At 38.9% G+C, this 19,693-nt stretch overlaps 5 protein-coding genes across 5 annotated transcripts; 2 read left to right on the top strand and 3 right to left on the bottom strand.

Moving 5' to 3' along the window:
- The first annotated feature begins 66 nt into the window (after window positions 1–66).
- Window positions 67–1,287, top strand: LOC108040360. The gene is made up of 2 exons (XM_017117815.2): window positions 67–497; window positions 557–1,287. The coding sequence occupies exons 1-2, from the start codon at window positions 296–298 to the stop codon at window positions 1,204–1,206; spliced, it is 852 nt and encodes a 283-aa protein (XP_016973304.2). The 5' UTR covers window positions 67–295; the 3' UTR covers window positions 1,207–1,287.
- A 6,839-nt stretch (window positions 1,288–8,126) lies between these two features.
- Window positions 8,127–9,367, bottom strand: LOC108040363 (putative gustatory receptor 58a). The gene is made up of 2 exons (XM_017117819.2): window positions 8,348–9,367; window positions 8,127–8,294 (listed from the first exon to the last, which is right to left on the bottom strand). The coding sequence occupies exons 1-2, from the start codon at window positions 9,365–9,367 to the stop codon at window positions 8,127–8,129; spliced, it is 1,188 nt and encodes a 395-aa protein (XP_016973308.2).
- Window positions 9,368–9,549: 182 nt separating this feature from the next.
- LOC108040357 (putative gustatory receptor 58b) lies at window positions 9,550–10,797 on the top strand. Its single transcript, XM_017117813.2, has 2 exons — window positions 9,550–10,563; window positions 10,621–10,797. Exons 1-2 carry the CDS (start codon window positions 9,550–9,552, stop codon window positions 10,795–10,797), a joined length of 1,191 nt encoding a protein of 396 aa, XP_016973302.2.
- Window positions 10,798–11,284: 487 nt separating this feature from the next.
- Window positions 11,285–12,573, bottom strand: LOC108040362 (putative gustatory receptor 58c). The gene is made up of 2 exons (XM_017117817.2): window positions 11,512–12,573; window positions 11,285–11,461 (listed from the first exon to the last, which is right to left on the bottom strand). Exons 1-2 carry the CDS (start codon window positions 12,571–12,573, stop codon window positions 11,285–11,287), a joined length of 1,239 nt encoding a protein of 412 aa, XP_016973306.1.
- A 596-nt stretch (window positions 12,574–13,169) lies between these two features.
- On the bottom strand, window positions 13,170–17,260 carry LOC108040364. The gene is made up of 5 exons (XM_017117820.2): window positions 16,222–17,260; window positions 14,800–15,376; window positions 14,661–14,731; window positions 14,309–14,598; window positions 13,170–14,249 (listed from the first exon to the last, which is right to left on the bottom strand). Exons 1-5 carry the CDS (start codon window positions 16,848–16,850, stop codon window positions 14,005–14,007), a joined length of 1,812 nt encoding a protein of 603 aa, XP_016973309.1. The 5' UTR covers window positions 16,851–17,260; the 3' UTR covers window positions 13,170–14,004.
- Between the last annotated feature and the right edge of the window lie 2,433 nt (window positions 17,261–19,693).

Genomic DNA, 19,693 nt, shown 5'->3' with positions numbered 1-19,693 from the left:
GCAGCTCTGTGCGAAAGGCATTCACTCGCAGAAGAAAGAGAAAGGGGGGAAGAAAAGAAAGAGCAAATGTCATCCTCATCGCCGATTTAAATGTCAGCTGACCCAAACGCAAAAGTCCCGGACCTCTCAAATCCTGTCAAAATAATCGTGTCGAGCTGAGCAGAACATCTGGAATAGGGCAACGCGAGTGAAATTGTGTAAATCTCTAGACCCGAAAACCAGTCGAAAGTTCTTCACTGCCTTTCTTCTCGCCTCTTCGCGTGATTAGGACTCGCGATTTTTGACTTCTGCGAGCATGGAAAGATTTGGTGTGCCACGTGGCAAGCGCCCCCGGGTGCAAGTTTCAATGGACGACAAGGAGCGGGCCATCGCTCGTATTCGCAGTGGGGAGACCAAGGCCGGCATATCCCGTGAACTGGGTGTTCCGGAGTCCACGGTTCGCGGTTGGGTGAAACGAGCCGAACAGCGGATGGCCCGCGAGGCGGCTGGTCAGCAGAGTGAGTATCGGATGGGGGTCTCACAAACTATCTCCCCCTATATCATTACTCCCGAACAGGTTCCGCCAGCTATCCCTCTATCCTGACCATGGCCTTGGCCAAGCCGCAGCTTGCTATCACCACAAAGTCATCGGCTTCTTCTGTCAATTCGAAATCATCCTCTCCATCGCCTCCGCTGGAATTGAAGTGCCTGAAGCTGCCACAAAAGCGGAACTTCAATGGCCATCCGGTGGCACGCCCCCTGGATTCCCTCCAGCATCCAGCAGCTGCCAGCATTTCCATTCCCACGCCAGTGCCCCTTCCCATGCCTTTTCCGGTGCCCCCAATTGTTTCGACTGACAGCCAGCAGCAGATTAATGCATGGCTGCATATTTTTAATGCCGGACTCCTGAACTTCACACTGATTGCCACCGCTGCAGTGCATCAGGCTCGTGCCCGTGGCCTGGCGGATCGCCTGTCGCTGTGGCAAATCATCACCGACTTCGTGGACGACGCCGGACGCAATGTGGCCGTCAATGGGGGCCAGTACGTGGAACCAGTGCCTTTCGCACCCCTCCCGGTCACCACGCACTTGCATGGACGGACGAGTCCCACGCAACGAATGCCTATGCAGGTGCATCCGTACCGCGGGAACTTAAAGGCTCCCCCAATCCACATCACCGCGGAGGATGATGAAGAATGCTCCACGGACGCCGACATGGAAGACTGATCACACGGGGAAAATGATTCTATTTTTCTTTATCAACAAAGCCAATTAGACGTGGAATAAGGAAATACCTGATTGAAGAATCTTTAATATTGAATGAAGATTGGGTAATATTAAATGTAAAAGACAACCAAAAATGGACTTATACAGGAATTAAAATAAAGACAAATGTTTACAGAAAATAATTAATCCAACAATAGGATATTTTCATTTTAGTATTTCTACAATCATAATGATAGATGCTTATAAGTAAAGTTTTACGGGTATTAATTAACTAAAAGGGGGCCATCAAAAATAAAAGGTTATATATATGTGACAATATATATTCTAAACGAATAACTTCAATTTAAATTTACAAATGTTGACTGATATTGACTTCAAAGAAGCAGAAACGAACAATACAATTTGTTAATATAGTACTAGCTTATAGTTTAAACTTAAATCTTATATACGCGGTCTGCTAGACCTGTCTTTAGATCGCCAAATGTAATTATATTTAGTTGGAATAATTTTATATTAATAGTGTAACCTAATAGCTTAAAATATTTTTTTTCCTATTTGTTTTCTTTTTATGTATATTGAATTATTTTTTATATTTTACTATATAACTTTAAGTTATATACTCATACGATAAGTCACCGTCTGCCACAGTAGTTTTTTGCATGGAAATACTGTAACAAAAGTATAGATATCTCTTGATTGTAAAGCTAGGTAACATACATCCATCAGGAATTAATCGGACTAATGATTATATCCCCCAAGCGTTTTTTAACATTGCAAGTCCGTATTCATTATAGAAATGTACAACCCAAATAGTTACCTCAATGTCCCTACCGATATGCAAATAAAACGAAACGCCTGTCCCTGTCAATGGGATTATGTTGTTTAAAGCAAATAATTGCATTTTAATTAGCAGCGAAATAAGTGCGATAATTGGCGTCGAGCCGGAGTCCGGATTCGGAATTCTGGCCGGGATTCGGTAAGAGGGGTGGTGAGGGGGGGTGAAGCGATGTGGGTGCGCAACTGGGACTGGATGTGGCGGCGCAGTGAATGAATCAGATGCGGCTGGCTTTATTAACCATATTATTATTTCATTTCGATGCGTGTCATGCAAATTTCTGCAGCCGCGTTTGCCTTTGTTGGTGTCTGGTTCGCCTGCCTTTTGGCCGTGTCACGTAATTAAGCGGTTTTATTTGCGGCTTTGCCGCACATTAATTGGTCATGTTAAATGTAAAATATCATTTTCGCAAAAAACGAAACGTTTCCATAAATGAAATATATTTAATTTTTTTGCTACCCCCCATATTTCTTCCCATATTTCACCATTTATGAAATGATTTTGTAGTGGATTATAGATGAACTCGCCTGTGAACTGTTAGTTGTGTTTTGTCAGTTTGGCTGTCCGTTTGCGGGGCTTGTATATGTATATGCATTTGATGTTATGTCCTCTTTGTCCATTTATCCTTGAGCGTACCAATTAGCTTGTTGTGACAAAAGCAATTGGCATAGTTGTCCACGCATAGAATATGTATTCAGTTAGGCAGGCCATTTTTTCTTTTCAGCACTTGGCACTGATTGCACTTTATTAAATGGGTTGAAGCCACTACTTTGTAGCTCTGAATTATCGTACAAAAGAGCATGGTGGTAAGTACACATTAAAAAAACGACTAAAAGTAGATAAATGCATGGCTAATTAAATTCTAATTAAATGCTAAATGTATGCTCGTATTTCAAGAGTATACACTTTCAGGCCTAAACTTAATTTAAAATATCTCTGGGGTGGTATATATTTATTCGGTCAATATCTGGCGAAACAAAGAAAACTTTTTAACAAATATAACATGGTCAATAATGTCAGAGTTAGCAGATAAATATGAATTCCTGTATGTTTTACACATAAAGCAGCAGATTGCGTATTTATTTAAAAGTTAGTTAGTTGGTATAAAAGAATTTGATTTATTTTTATGAAAATTCTTAGCAAAACGAACATGTTGGGATGCCCCTATTTTCATTGTTTGAAAGCGTGTATTTTACAATTTTAAAGAGAATTTTGAAATTTAACCACCAGTTGTCCCTTTTATTTCATTCAACACAAGAAAGATGTCTTGTTTACTTAGTATTCAATAAAATACGAGTTCTAATTGCACCCCATTCACAGGGCTAGCATTTCCATTTCCATTTACCTTTCACCCAGCTCCTGGGACCGTATTAACTTGGCCAACATCTTGGCAGCACCAAACACCACCCACAAACACAACCGCAGCAAACAGGCCACACTAAGCCAGTGGAAATGGGCAGGAACAGGCCTCGCGATTATCCACACAGTTCATCGACGAGGGCGAGAGTGGCTTTAGCATAAACTTTTCCCATTTTCCTCCCTGGCCATAAAAAATATGGATAAGGGACAGCGGGACTTTCGCCTTGGCCTCGATGCTAGGCGGAGATTTGTGCGCCTGCCTTTTCCGGATTTCTTTTGCGATTTTCCCAATCATTTTCGGCATTTTAATGCATGGCAGGGCGGAAAAGCCTACAAGGCAAAAGCGAAGGCCGTGCCACTGGGCTCCTGGAAACGTGTATCAAAGTTGATTATCGTGGAATATTTTTCAGCATGGATTGAGCCAGAGATTTGTGCTTGTGGCCTGACCCGATTTGCGGCCCCAAAATCCTGAGCCAAGGGATTTGCGCCTAGATTGCCCTTCGTCTCGCACCTGCTGTTTGTGCTATAACTTTGATGATGAACTTGTTGAGGAAAACTTGGTGGTTCTCTTGCCAAAATGCAACTTTAATGGCCACGAAAACAATAAACGCTTAATGGAACACGGGCCAAAGATGCGGCGTTTGCAAGGTGCTAGGAATTGTGTGTTGAAACGGAACCGGAAACGGAAATCATATGGCACACGGCACTCTAACGCCCGCACACAGCTGCAGATGCCATAAAGGTGCTTGGCTTTTATGTCCAGCGTGGGAAAGAGTGGAAAAGCGTGGAAAAGCGGAGAACTTTCGCCCCTGCACGCCGGACCCAAAATAAACGCATTAGGTTGTCGGAATTGGAATTGCGGTTGCAGCTGCCGGCAGAAGTCGAATGCCCAACAAGTCATAAATCAAACACGTTTAATTAAACTTTACGCACACTCGTTCCCCTCAATCTCTTCGCGTTTCCCCCCAAGAAGCAGAAACTTTTTGACTCTGGACTAAGTAAAAATGCAATTAGAATTGCCAGACCATAGGACTCGACTGAAAAGCACCGATCTGTGGAAATGGCCACGCCCCCCTCACCGCCCCTCGACTTCTGGTCACGCGGCGGTACGTGCATAACGGTTACTTGCATCGGCGGAATTGTAAACTTGCCTCAAGTACCCTTAAAGTTGAAGTGCATTCGAAGGTGGTGCCATTACCGAAATGCATGCAATTGCAACCAGCTGGTTTTCGGTTTGTTTGGGGCTAAGAAAAATCACCAAAAAATTGGCAATTCAGTTTGGTATCATTATGGTATTGGTTTAGATTGAAGATTTTAAATAATAGTGTACTTCGTATTACCATTTGTACTAACTAAAATACATATTTATCTTGCTAGTCAAAATGTATTATGATTTACAAATAGAAAAGTGATTCGGATTTGGTGGAGACTTCAAGCTAAGAATGTCCATTACTTTTATTTATTATTTGGTGATCTCTTTATTGCCTTTTATATTGTTACTTTCATATATTATTCTTTCTCAGCTCATTTAAAATATTCTATGTTTTCTATTCGATGTTTTCTGGTTCCTTCAAACTTCTTACAACAAGAACTTCAAAAGTCATTGCCAAACACTAAATAAAATTCAAATATTATCCCTTTCCAATTATTCCCTTTCAACACAATCAAGGTTTTTATTTAATTTTTAGAAATCCGCTTATATAATGAGTGTTCCTTAGTTTTCTCCCGTTTTCTGCTTCCATTTCATTTGGTATTTCCCAAAAGAAAGCCACAACTTGTTAAAAGCCGCACAAATGCACTGGCAGAAACTGTGAATTATGTGGCAAAATGTTTTCTCGCCACCTTCGCCTTGCAGTTATCACTCGGCACTCAGACCGCACCACCCGGCATCCAAAACCACCCGAAACCACCCAATCACCCAACCACCCACCCAACCAACCAGCCACCCACCGCCTGTCATTGCGAAGGAAATCACGCAATAAACTAGCGGCGAAAACAAAACTTTAACTACTTTTTCCGCTGGCCGCAGAAACTCAGTGGGAAAACTTTTTTGAAACAATACAATTTATATTTATGCGCAGAGGCGACGGCGATGACAAAGAGGGTTTGGGGTGGAAAATGGTTTGTAAAATGGGGCGGGCGACTGACCCAGAAAATGGGCGGCAAAAGAAAAGGCTGCCCAGCATTTTGGCAAAGAGCAAGGAGCCAAGGCAGGAGAGTATATTTTAAGTGTTGAAAATAACTTGACCCACATTTGTGTGGTTCCCCGTTCTTGAATCCGCTCCCCCCCTCGTTTTTCCTGGTGTTGATAACTGTTTTTCCGGCCCCCAAATCCCCGGCAACCCTTCGAAAAACTTGTCCATGTCCATTGCGAGGGCTCAATGTTGAACGAAGCTTAGTCCGAAACTATTGCCAAAACTTTATAACAAATTAATTGCATTTTAAGGGCATGCAAAAACCAGGGATGCACGAAATATTCAAATTTTCACTCGGCTCACTGGACTGTGATGGAGTTTTCAAAATTCAAATGGGGGTCCCGTCTGCCCTTGACTAATTTTCGTTGTAAAAGGACTTAAATGACATCGGAAAAATCAAATTACAGTTGAAGTACAGTCGAAATAGCTCAAAATCAAAGGAAACACATACATATTTAATCGCTTTCAAAAAACCTTTAATAATAAGTAATAATAATAAGAATGTTTAGGTACAAATTTAAGTGTAGAAAAGCAAGTGTCTTGTTAATAAAATACAAATATTTATGAAGAAAATGTTTACTGGAAAATGAGAGCAAAGTTCTACTGTATGACTTTCCATGTTCAAAAATAATTTATCGAGCGAAAGTTGCAAGTAAAGTGCAATTATAGCGACCATATTTCGGGTCATTTTCATAATTTTCATTTCTTTTTATTGCTGTCAAAGGGTTAATTAAAGAGGCCCAAAGGAGGAGGAAAACTGGAGTGTTTGCAAAATAAACTTACCGAGCTTGCTAATTAGTTACCAAAAGAAATCTTGTTTGCTTTCGTTTTGTGGTTTCGGCCATGTCACAATCGCAATCCCAGCATAGTTTGCTATCGATACACAAAACCTTGGCCAATTAACCCCATCCCGACCCATTTTCCCGGGGGGCGGACTTTAACTAGTTCAGACCCAAGAACAATACAATCGGAGGATGAAGAAGTGGCAGAAGTAAAGGAAAATGATGAAGTAGGAGGCCATAATGACCCAAAATCCTTTCAGCCCAAATGAAAATTCCCCAGTCGTGCGTATAATTGGAATTAATACAAAAAGCAACTAAGGAATATCGAACTGCACGAGGGGGTTAAAGGCAAACTAAGGCGGCGAGAGTGGGTTAAGCGTTGGGATAGTTTGCACCCCGCAGGCCAGATTTAATGGCCAAATCCTGCTCGGGGGGGCTGATTAAATTTGATTTGTTAGCCGACAAAGAGGTTTCACTACATAGAGTCACTGCACGGAATGAAAAAGGCCTAACAATATTAAATTGTTTTCTGATATACAGTATAACTACCCACTATTTTTTTTTAGTTTATTACTAAAGCTTAAATAATAACTAATAATAAATATAATTATTTTTATTGAAATTTTAATTTTTTGTCAGAGATGTGAAGTATACATTTACAATGGCTTAACAAGTTATTAATAAATAATGGTAAAATATTGTTTTTTGTTATTCCACAGTTTTCACATGTCTTCATACCTAAGTCAGCACCAAAAATGTTTTGAACTAAACTAAATCTATAAAAATATTCAATTTACATTTAATTTTTTATTGGGTACATTTAATTATTCGTAAGTGTAAATATGTATATCCTTTTTAAAGTAAATTAATTGGGAATGCTTCCAAATTCATAATAAAGAAAGACCAATTATTTTTGTGATACATAACGGATGAAATATTCACACAAATACGGCATTGCTGACCAAAGCTACTCCCATTTTCTCCCAGTGCGCACGTGTGCTGTGACTTTGTGTATACTTGTATGGAGTTGATGGTCTTATTGAAATTATCTTGGTTGTATAATTTGTTCCTGCTTGAGGGCGGGTAAATATATTATGATTTTTGGCAACCCAAAAGCACCTAAGGATGCACATATGTATTTATGCATATACAAATGTATGTATGTATGTTTAATCAATGAGCCACCTTGGCTTCCATTATAATAATTTTCCATGAAGTCTCGGTCTGCTTACTCCATTCCCGCTTCCTGCACAACGCCTTTGGTGTCTTTGTTGTTGCTCCGCAGCGGTCGAAAACAAATTTGATTAATGGATTTTAATATTTAATAACTAATATGGTAAGCAACGAGCAATTAAACAAGCAAAAGTTAAACATTCCCGAGCTTAAAAGAAAAACTGGCCTACATATTAATCTCGATTGAATTGTATCACATTAGTTAGTAAGTGACGACTTTCTTTTAAATGCTCCAGATGTGAGTTATAAATCTTGTTTTGAGTTGTAAATATAATCGTTTAAATATTTTTTTTTGTTAACATATTTTTTTAAAATCAAAATATTAAATTAAATTATTGCGATTTATTTTTTTTGTAAATAAGTCCTGAAATAATTAAGGTAACGATTATAATATTGTAAATTTGTTTCGCTTTGTATTAATTAAATAAATATTATTATATTATATATACACTTTTTCATAGATTTTCAGCGTTGACAACCGTTCAACTTTTAAATCCGAATTCACTGCTATCGCCTTTAATGTCTGTCTTCACATTTATTCTTCAAATCAAATTGGACAAGCACCAAAACTTGAACCAGGACATAAAAAAAATAAACTAAGCTCGTTTGTCTATTAATAATGAAAAGTCCGCATACTTTATAAGCTACCGGATGACAACGCAGATAATCGGAGAAGATTTCCAGCTAAAATCAAATAAAAGTAATACGTAATATATAAAAATGGAAAAAAATAGTACCTCAAGTTGAAATCCTCTTTTGACAAGTTCCAGATGACTAAATTGCCGCAAGAGGATTCCCATTTTAAGGCCACTTCCTCGGGTCACATCATCTACTACATTCATTAGTAGAATTGCATTCCAGTAATGGGAAATTATAACCCATTGTCCCAGGATTTTCGTGTAATTAGAGGTTTCTATAGATGCACTGCCAAATTGCACACCATGGTAAACTAAATTTACATTTGTTACAAACATTTTTAGCAGTAGAAGGGCAATGGGAATGTCCAAAGTTCCAAAAACTCTACGGATCAGTCGCTGGTTCTCCGCATAAAGCTGGAAAAGATTTCGCAGGATTTTCAGAGACTTTCTCGCTTTATTTTCCGATAAAACCAAAGAGTTGCGCTCTTCGTGGTTAAGGAGCAAGCAGAGATCCTTGAGAGCAATATGCACACGCTCACTCTGCCAGTGAAGGATTACAAGGATAACACACAGACCCGCCATCATAATCACCACATATATAAACTGGGTGATATGCACCACAATCATTGCAGTATTGTTGAAACATTGATCTGTACCGATTTTCATTAAAATTAAAAGCGACACTATTAGTGTGAGATGTACTACAAAAAACATTTGTGCAAGTAGTCCTCGAATCCTCTTCCACAAGGTAATATACTTCGTAGTATGATCCTCAAGCTTTCTGCACTTCAAGCAGTGGCTTAATAAGTTTTCACTTAATCCGAGAAGCTTCTTTCTTTTGAACCACATCATTAGACCTCCCGAAATCATGGCCAGTATACGGGTGATATTGGTTAAATTGAAGGCCCATTGAAGCACCAGATTGCTGCTCATGTAGCTTTCACTGTACATGTACTCCGGAAATGTGCACGGCAGCAGGATCAGGAGCACTCCATGCAGGCAGGCCGTGTAAAGGAGGTAGCACTTTTGGGATCGTCCTTGAAGGAACTTTCCGTGTTTTAGAGGCGCCGGCACTAGGCCACAAACTAATCCGTATGCGTAAAAGGATTTCAGCAACATGACTGACAGCAACTGGTACCGGCAAAGGACGACTGTCAACTGTTTGGTAATCGATGGAAGCTCCGCTATCCAGCGGAAATCGGATAGCCTGCCAACTCATCGCTTTTCCGCTTAACTTTCTCCTAATTACTGTTTTTCCGAGTTCAGAACTTGGCCAGTTACCTAGTGACCTTAGGTCCAACATGTTGCATCCGAAACTGGGTCGCGTGATGAACTTGGTCTATTACAACTGCTTGTTCTTTGCCCTAATGGGAACTACTTTAAGGCTGCGCTCCTACGGGAAAATCATTCGCTTGGAGAAAGTTGCGTGGAGTTACCTGATTTACAGTGCATTTATTGGCGTCGGACTGTTCGTGAGCATTTACCTTATATTGCCTGAGGCTTTGGTAGACGGCTATATAAAATACAACATTGTACTGCAGTGGAACTTTTTTGCGATGGTTACTCTGCGAGTTTTGGGTGTCCTCAGCTGCTATGGAACCATGTGGCTAAAGCGGCACGAAATCATTCAGCTCTACAAGGATTCGCTGATTTATTGGAAGAGGTTCAGAAACATTATGAAGTCCACAGTGAATAGGAAAGAGCTCAAAGAGTTACAACTTTCGCTGGCCAGGATAATGTGGCGACAGGTAATGGTCCTCTATGTCGGATTTATGTTCTCCTCCGTGGTGCAGTTCCAATTGCTAAGTGTGATCAGCCAACACACTTTACTAGCTCTTAGTGCAAGACTCACGCACTTTCTGCAATTCATAGCGATTAAAATGGGTTTCTATGCCTTGCTCGTACTTCTGGATCATCAGTTCAAGGTAATCCATCTGGCTTTAAACGCTCTTCATGAGGACAAAAGCGGAAAGAATTGGAAAACCCTTCGCTCCATAGCTAATATGCACATGGAAACCATTCAGTTGGCCAGGAGAATTTTTAGCCTTTTTGATATTGCCAATGCCACCGTGTTTATTAACATGTTCATGACCACACTGAATATCTTCTATCATGCTGTTCAATTCAGCAATAAAACCATCAAATCAGATGGTTGGGGCCTTATATTTGGCAATGGGTTGATTGTTTGTAACATCTGTGGATCCATGATGCTGATAAATATGCTGGATGACGTGATTAGCTCCTGCAATAACACTGGTCAGCAGCTGAAGCAGTTTAGCGATCTTCCAAAAGTGAGCAAAAAGTTGCAAAGGGAGGTAAGTCCTTGAATTTAATCAGATTTGATCTAAATAATTAAAAATATTTCTCTGCAGTTGGATGCTTTTAGCGTGCAAATAAAAGGCAATTATTTGACCTACAAAATCTGCGGACTTGTGGAGCTAGACAAACCAGCTGGCCTTCGTTTTTTTGAGTCCGTTCTGAGTCACGTCATTATCCTTATGCAGTTTGATTTAAGGCGGCAACAACAGCCGAACAAAATCCAGGTGTAAATGGATAAGCTTTTATAGATATTTTTAGTATTTAATCATTTCAAGGGATTATATTACAAATAAACATTTCTGCATGGTGTAATATCACAATAAACTTTATATATTCATTTTTCACCGTCGGTTATTAAGCTTTTAGGACTTTTCCGATGCCCTTTATAGTGTATGGTATCTGAAAGCTTTCAGGACGTTTATAACAAGTAAAATTCGAGTTTGAACTTTTTTTGGTCATGCAGGTGATTTTCTAGCGGATAATTTTATAAACTCTCCAAAACAAAGCTTTTGCGTTGAACCATTTAAAAGCATTTTAACATGCTATGGGAAATTTGAGTTTTATAAAATACGATTTAGTCATGTAATACTTTAATAAATGTAAAAATTTTAACTTTAGCTATAAATTCTGGTTTAGTAAGTAAAGTACAAAAAAAAATAGACATTGTTTTGTAATATGAGAACATTCAATAAAAACTGACATAACTAAAGTAATTTCTCAGCCATAGATCTTATAGGCAATCTGACAGAGGACCAGCACATTGGTTATTGTAGATCTGGACATCTTATGAACAGATGAATTACTCAAGTCAAAAAATTTAACGATGTGAAGACGTCTTACTCGTTTGGGATTAGGCTGAAGTTTCCGGTTGAGATACAAGAGGGAAATCTCCAGCTAAAACAAAAATATGTACTTAATTAAAAAAATAAATTAAGAATACTTACCTGTCTGGACAGGATCATTTCATGGCTGTTTTTGTATTTGCTTTCCGAGGAATTGACGTCCCAAAGATTTCCTACACGTTCGAGAAGCTCCAACCATTTCGATCGACTAATCTCAAAAATGGAAAACTGCATTACAATCTCGGCGTGATGAGTAAGAAATAGAAAAGCATAAAATATTCCTTTCCATATAATGAAATTGTTGTCAAATTGCAGGTAAATCCACAATCGAAACAAGGTGGCTATGTTGAAAATATAAGTGGTGAGCAAATTAAAGAGTAGCTGCCATTGGAAGATTTTCACGATCTGCTTGAGAACCTCATCCAAATGGAGACAGCGTTTCCAAAGTTTTCGCCATACGGGCACAATTTGCCTTAAACCCATCTCTCGAGGTATACCGCTTCGTTTGGGCAGGGCATTCACATCCTGAATCATTTCCTGAACCTCCTGGGAAATGTTTACCAACAGCCAATTCCCTGCAACCTGCATTATGAAGACCGTCAAATCCACATAGATAACCAGTAGGACCATGATTAAAGCGTAAAGTATGGCAGCCAAGTGGTATGGAACCAAGCCTCTCCTGAAACTGGAGTCCACATCACATCGAACCACGGAGTCGCGGGACACGAGCTGCTGTGTGAGGAGCAAAAACCGGGAGCTGGTCAGCAAAACCTTCCACAGACATCTTTTCTTGCAATCGTTTCCAAGGGCAAAGCGAAATTTATGCAGCATTTCCATCAGATTATTTCCCAATTTCTGCAACCGACGCCTCTGTATCCAAACATTGCCGATTAGGAGCAGCATGGTCAGGAGCTTGGTCAGAGCCACCACATTGTAGACCACTCCGAACATGCCCACATTCGGGCACTTGTAAATATTGCCCGTTAACAGGGTCAGGGCAAACGGCAGGATCAAAAGGTAGACCACATTCAGGATGAGGCAGTAAGTCACAGTGGGCACATGGTTAAGGATGAATCGCTGGTTTCGGGAATCGTAGTGCAGGTTGCAAAGGCCTATCAAGCGACTCACTTCAAAATAAATCCGGAGGAGGGATATTTGAACCATGTCGATTGAGGATTAAACTAGAACTTACGCGAGCAAAATACATCAAATGCATACATTTGGGTAAACGGAAACCTAAGAAGTCTATAGGGATTTAAAGTGGTGGGAATTATGATAGGACATGCAATAGGACCTTCAGTTATTTAAGTAGTTACCCTTGACCAAGTTAAATCCATACAGCAAATGACGTCAATATAAGTTAAAAGATAATATAAAATCGTAAACGTTTTAAGAAATCTTAAATCTGCAAACAAATGTTGAAACATATGCAAAAATTTGTAAAAAAAGTATAATTTTCTTTTGGAAAAAAACTACAAAATATTTGATCACAATAAAAATAAACAATACATTTTTATTAAAGGGGACAAAAAAAATTGTTATTATTTTTCAAAATTTGTTCCGTTTTTACAATTTTATAGTAACAAAATAAGTATGCGGCACATTTATTTTTAGTAAATTCGAAAATAAAACTAATTTTATATTGTGGATAACAACCAAAGTACAAAATTAATAATTGTAATTTTTTTAAAGAGTATTTAGGGCTTTACTTCAAACGGGGAAATGTGCTACAACAAAAAACACAAATCAAAGGCGCCTTCTTTAGTACTTATCTAAATATTCATTTATTTCACTATCTTTCGTTTTGCAATTTCAATTTTTGTCTAGACGTTGGCTTATGTTTTGGTTTGTTCTTATCAAAATACCGCTGGTTGGTTGGGAGTCTATGCTTATCTTTATAGGTAGTCGGTAGTTCGTTAAAATGTAAGCTTATGCAATAACTACCGCAACGAAATGATGATGCTGAAGCTTATTGTACCGAATCGAATCGTTCTCCTATGCGTTAACTAGAAACTAATTATAAATTCAAGCATATTACATAAAATCACACAACAATCTCTGATGCATTTTTTGCACTCGCTCTGACTTCGTTGTAAATGGGTACACACTATATGGAATATACACGCAGATAAGTTTATAACTAGGTTATTGTGGGTCGATTTTTTCAACAACAAATTTAGTGTGGCGGAATGCAGAAAGTAATTCGGTAACGATGATTTAGATTTAATGAAATTTACGTGACAAATATTACAAATATGGAAAACTAATTAATATCTTTAATTGGATGGTCTTATGTAATTATTGAAAAGTATATTATTTGATTCTTATTTACGCTTATTCATATTTCAGTTTGTCCCAAGATAATTAACAAGAAAGGGGTAACCACTAATGATTAATTAAAATGACACAAAAATTCATTTTTCAAAGCAATCCAAAAACCACTTTTTTTCAACTGAAAAATTGTTTAACTTTTTTGTTAGAAAAAACCAACCCACTTTAATCTAGCTATATCTATGGATAATTGCTAGGATGATTAACATTCCGTGTTTCATTTAGCACAATTGACTTCTACAGCTACCAAATAACCCGTTGCATCTACGCCACAATATGGCTGTTTTTGTTAAGATCGGTGAGGAGCTCGGCGTCGAGATCCTCCGCCTCCAGAAGATCGTTGCAGGCATCGCCGTTTAGCGAATGTGGAATGCTTGTAGACAGGACCATCCCTCGACCACCGCCACTCCCCATGCCGATGGAAATATCATCAGGCGGGGAATTGCGACGCCTCTCACGTTCTCTGACGATGTGCGGCGCTTCGTTGAACTCATCCAACTCATCCATGCCTGCATAGTACGTAAAATTATAAATCATTGAAATTTCCCATTAGATCAACCATTCTCACCCGCATATTTGGTACCCGCTAAGAGCAGATATTGACCCGCTCGATGTGGCCACAACAGACCTGTCATCACACAGTAGGCCATGCAGTCAGCCGAGTTGGTGATGCCCTGCAGCAACTTGTAGCGCCACATGGGGCTGACCTGCAGCGCCACAATAGCCACGATGGGCAGGTAGATAAACCACACCAAACTGGAGGCGCCCAGGTGAAGCAGGAAGTCCAGTTTCTTAGTGGAGTGCTCGTACTTCATTGTGTTGCGCAGCTCGTACAAGAACCACATCATAAAGGAGGTGCTTTAAATTAAATAAAAGTGAATAAGCAGGATTTGGATTTGGGCTGATCTCTAAGGACCTACCGTAGTATCAAAACGATCCAGCCGGGCCAGGTCTGGTATTCGTCAATGTCGGAAACCACATCCACTTCCGTCTGTTAGCAAATAAATTAGAAATTTAAATTGGTATATAAATATTGATTTGAATTCTATTGAAACTCACCCGATCCCAGATATAGAGGAACACGTGAAACGCGCAGTATGGCACCCAGATGGACATAAGGATAATCCATCCTGTCCTGCTTATTTGTTGTCTGGTCACAGCCCATCCTTTTGCCAGCAACAGCAGGATCAGCATGAAGGTCGTGCGGCTTAAGATGTCCAAGACATCGCCCGCCGCCTGCAATCTCGGCTCGCCCACTCCATTGGCCGCATAATGAATCAGGTGAGCGGTGATCAGAGCCAAACTAACGAACTCGCTAAGCAGACTCAGGGTAAACAACTTGGTCACTGGATGCTTCTGCCTCCGCACCGCGTAAATTTGCATTGGCAGCAGCACTATATAGACGAGCAGGAATACCAGATACATCTCCAGCAGATTCTGCTGATCGTACGAGTACTCGTAGGTCAGTGGATGTGCGGCGGAGTTGTTTGGGTGCAAGTTAACCAGGTGGATGTCGTAATGCAGGGTGTTGAGTAGGTTGCTCTTAAGCTTACTCAGCTTGGGCAGGCTCTGGTGGGCGTGCCACTGGCAGGTGCTCTGATTTTGATAGCAGGCCACCAAGGAGAGGTACCAGAATCTGTCGGAGAAGTGTTTTAGATTAGTTATAGAAGGTTGAACATATATATACTAGAAATTTTTTTTGTTTACATTACAGTTTTTATTTTTAATAATCAAAACATACCAATTAATTATATTTATATACATATTTGAGTCTATAAAGCTAAATGTTTAGTACGATCGGTAAAATCTTAAACAACCTGTAATTGTAAATATTCAAAGTCATGAAAAGCACAGTGATTACATCCATTGTTTTGCTTGCAAGTACCTTTTAAAAAGCAAATATTCTGAACCTTTTGTTCAGTTAAGTCTCTGAAGATAGTGTGCTTTATAAATAAACAAAGATAACTTGAATATTGCGGATTCATTTATCTGGTTTCCTATGTCACTGTACATATCATTGACAAAACTAATTAACTTATTTACAAACACGAATTTCAGAAGATAGTGCTGTAGAGTAAGGCATTAAAATGATTCATTGTTGGAAATGATTTATCAAGCCCATTTCAGATTTCACTAATAAATATGTACCTATATATAAATTAAATTTGAACAAATTTATATATAAGTGAGTATTACAAAACTCTTCTAACCAAATTCCAAACGACTTTCTATTTAATTTCGGTGTGTGGGATTTCAGAAATACATTTACTTTGTGGGGTGGGAAATGTCCCCCTCAATGTATTGCAAAATTTTAATAAAATTAGCCTTTTAGATATACTTTACACTTTTGCAGTTTGTGTCTGTGAATAAGCATAACTATATTTAAATTGGGAGTTACAAAATGCGGGGATATATAAACGTCGCCTCAACTACGTTTGAGTTAAGTTTACTGACAAAAACGCGGTATATGTCTGGGCTCACCTTGGTTCCGCTTCCAGGTTGATTACATAGGTGAACTGTGATCCCGGGACAACGTTTTCGGGGGCATCCTCATCGCTGCAGAGCTGATTCTTCGGGCACGGGACGTGTCGCAGGAAATCCCGCTTGGCTCGAGGATTGCACGTGGAATCGTAGGCGATCCGTTTCAGGCGCGAGAACATCCCCGTGCAGGCGGCTTCCCGGCTCCAATGCGTCCGATTGCCGTAGAACTCGAGGAAGGTGCTCCTGTCCAGAACGACGAGGGTCAAAGGAACCGCATACTCGTCCGGCGACGTGAGATTGCCGTAGATATATCCATAGGCGTTCCGTCGCGTTGGATCCGCCTTGTTGAAGCCGAATTTGATCAGGAACTGGAAGAAGTCTTCCGTCTGGAATTGTCCACTGATGTGGGTGGCATTGCTCGAGGGCAGGAGAAGCGGGATTAGGGCCAGGATGAGTCCCAAAAGGAGCATCCTGCGATCGAAAGTCCCTCTGCTTCTTATCAGTTGTTGTTTGGGGGCGGTCACTGATACTTCAGCGTCGGGAATGCTCCGGTCCCTGGCCACCTGCTCATCCAGTTCGGATGCCTCGTTGGCATCACCCACTTGCCAAGGTGGCGCCCCTTTGTGCATCGCTCTGCAGGTTGGCAATGTCTATTTTTATTTTGTTTTTTGCGGAAATTTCCACAAATCCGCAGTTGTTGTTTTTGTTGCCGTTTCACTCCACCTTCAGTGTGACCGCGCTGAGGCAGCTCAAATATACCAAACGTACTTTCTAATTTAACGAAAATACCAAAATTATAGCCAAATTAGACCGTGTCTAAAGATAGCCAACAAGGTCGTTACTTTTCAAATTCAATTGTAGAAACAAAAGAATGTATTTACTAATTAATCCAACCAATTTAAATTATATTGCTTATTTTCCGTTTTTATGCAATATACTCGTTATTAGCCTTACATTTTAAACCACATAATAAGCTGAGATGTTGGCTTTACATTTAGGTAACCTTTGCAGTTCAATAAAAATAAACGAAACATAAAAAGTCCTAGGCCAGTCAATAATGGGCTTCTTTTAACTTTTTATTTTAGCTTGTTTGGAAACACTTGAAAAAAGACGTTTGGTGCAGAGAACTAAAGCAGTAACAAATTCCATAGCATGGACACCAACCGAATCAAAGGACTAAAAGCAGGGACTCTCACCGACAACTACTGTGATTTTTATCTATGAACGTCAAAAACATCTAAGATATCAAAAATATTTTTTTCATCTATAAATATTAAAAAAAAGAGCAACATTAAAAGTAAATTGTATTAAAAGTAGTATATCTGTAAATCCACGTATCATGCATAAATTTTAAATATTAAAATAGCTAATGTTATTTTAACATAGACTTTCTAAAGTTTTATCGGCATTTCAGATTTTTATTTGTATGTATTCAAATCCGAAATAATAATTGTATTATCTTTATTAATATTACAAATTCACTCACAGTTTTAAAAAAAGGAGTCAAATACTGGCGAGCCATCTTATGTTTAAAATGCTAAATAATGTATGGTAATAAATGTAAAACAAAAAAAATAAAATCAATAATGTTTTCGTAATGACTTATTACCTGTTAATAAAAAGAATTTTGTTACGAATTATTTGTTATCTGCTTTAAAAAAGTGGGTTCCTTTTATATTTTCCTTGGGTTTAGTTTTTAGGCAAAGAAAATTCGAATCCCTTATAAAAAACTTGTTTTAAAAACTTATTCTAAACAACTTTTTTATTAGGGACTAAATTATTCTCAAACGTAAATTAATTTAGTCTAAGAGTTCTTTTTTAAATTTGTATAAACATTTTAGCTAGGTAATTTATCAAAACCTTTGAGAAATCTAAAAAATAAAAGCCGGTTTAGAGGATTACCGAACAATGGAACTCTTTAGCCGTAACTTAAATGGGCTTATAAGCTCATTTCTTATATTTTAAGATCTCCCACTCACTAACCTTATTTGTGCCATTGGCAATTTTCAACAATAAATTTCAATAATTCCCAAATTTATGCGGCAAAAAGTGGTGCTACCCTTTTGCCCAAAACTTCAAAGTGCAAGGTTGGGGAATACGTATTACGTAGCTCCCACAGTCCACACCCTAAATTCAGTGCCCAGCCCTTTCGCTTCTTCATTTAAAATGCAGCCGGCGGTGGCGAGAAAATTCTCGTGTGGATTGTGGTTTCCACGCCCCCTTTTTCCATTTCCACCAGCTAAGGTGCAAAAAAAATTCATACACTTTGACAATTCCTTTGAGATTTGATTGCGGGAGGGAGACAGCTAGAAAGTGTGCGAAAGGGAGAGTGCGGTTTTGCATAGAAAATATGAAGCCATTGAAATGTAGATTTCGCCATTGTGATTTTCAGAGATGAATACTTTGATTCTTGGAGCAGATCAACCGAAGCTAACAGAAAGTAATAATTCCCCCCTTTTTCCAATGACCCAGTTTTTCGACCATTTCTCACTCATTTATTGATGACGCCGCAAAAACGAAAAGGGAATTGCAAAAGGACAGCATAAATTCATGACTTTCTTAACTATAGTTTTTGGCGTTTGTTGACAGTCACAGTTCACTCAGTTGTGCGAAAGTCAAGACAAATATCAGAAATGAGACTGCTAGGGGAGTACTATTTGTCTATTTAAGAATACAGTCAAACACTCCTAACTTTGACCAGGATTCACCAAAAAAAAGAATGTGGAAGTAATATTTAATTTCCTTTGCTTATTTACTGATTGCCCGTTTGTGTTCCTTTTACTTTAATTACTTTTTGTCTACTCTAAAAATTTATCTCTTATAAAATATATCAATTTACATACGTTTAGGAAAAAAAAATATGAAATTATTTTTATTTAGATTTGGACACCAATCTTCAGCAAATGGTATCTTATGTGTAGTCAATTTTACATACTTATTGAAGTTTGACTGTACATATCTCCAAACAAACAATGGCTGGAAAAAATAACTTGCCACTACAAATTATTTGACAAATATTAAGCACACATAACATGTGAACAAGACGGAAAGTTAATTTCAATGTCTGCCGACGACCCCAATAATAAAATCCGACAAGGTTGGCAAAAATACAAAAGGAGCGCAATTTGTCGTCCCTTTCTGACAGGCGTCCACCCTCTCTTTCCCACTCCCCCGTCTCTTTCTCTTCGATTGAAGCAAACAGTTCATTGAAATGCCAACGACGAAACATGGACAATGAAGGTTCAATGATGATGAGGTGGAAAAATTGGGGAGTCTGGGTATAATTTTCGCCAACTTTGCACAAAGTGTATTTTATTTTTGATTAGGCCGGCGCGACTGTTTATGTTTGGCCAATAAAAAGATGTTGCAGCAATTGGCGTGATAGGGCAGATACAAATACGAGAATATCTCCTCCAGATCGGTCAGATTAGCCATTCACAATTATGATTGATAGCTAAAGCTTGAAAACCAT

This window comes from Drosophila rhopaloa, unplaced genomic scaffold (genome assembly GCF_018152115.1).
Source record: "Drosophila rhopaloa isolate 14029-0021.01 unplaced genomic scaffold, ASM1815211v1 contig_115, whole genome shotgun sequence".
Taxonomy (NCBI): Eukaryota; Metazoa; Arthropoda; class Insecta; order Diptera; family Drosophilidae; genus Drosophila; species Drosophila rhopaloa.
Note: the sequence above shows the minus strand (reverse complement) of the source record. Positions and strands in the feature narration are given on the sequence as shown.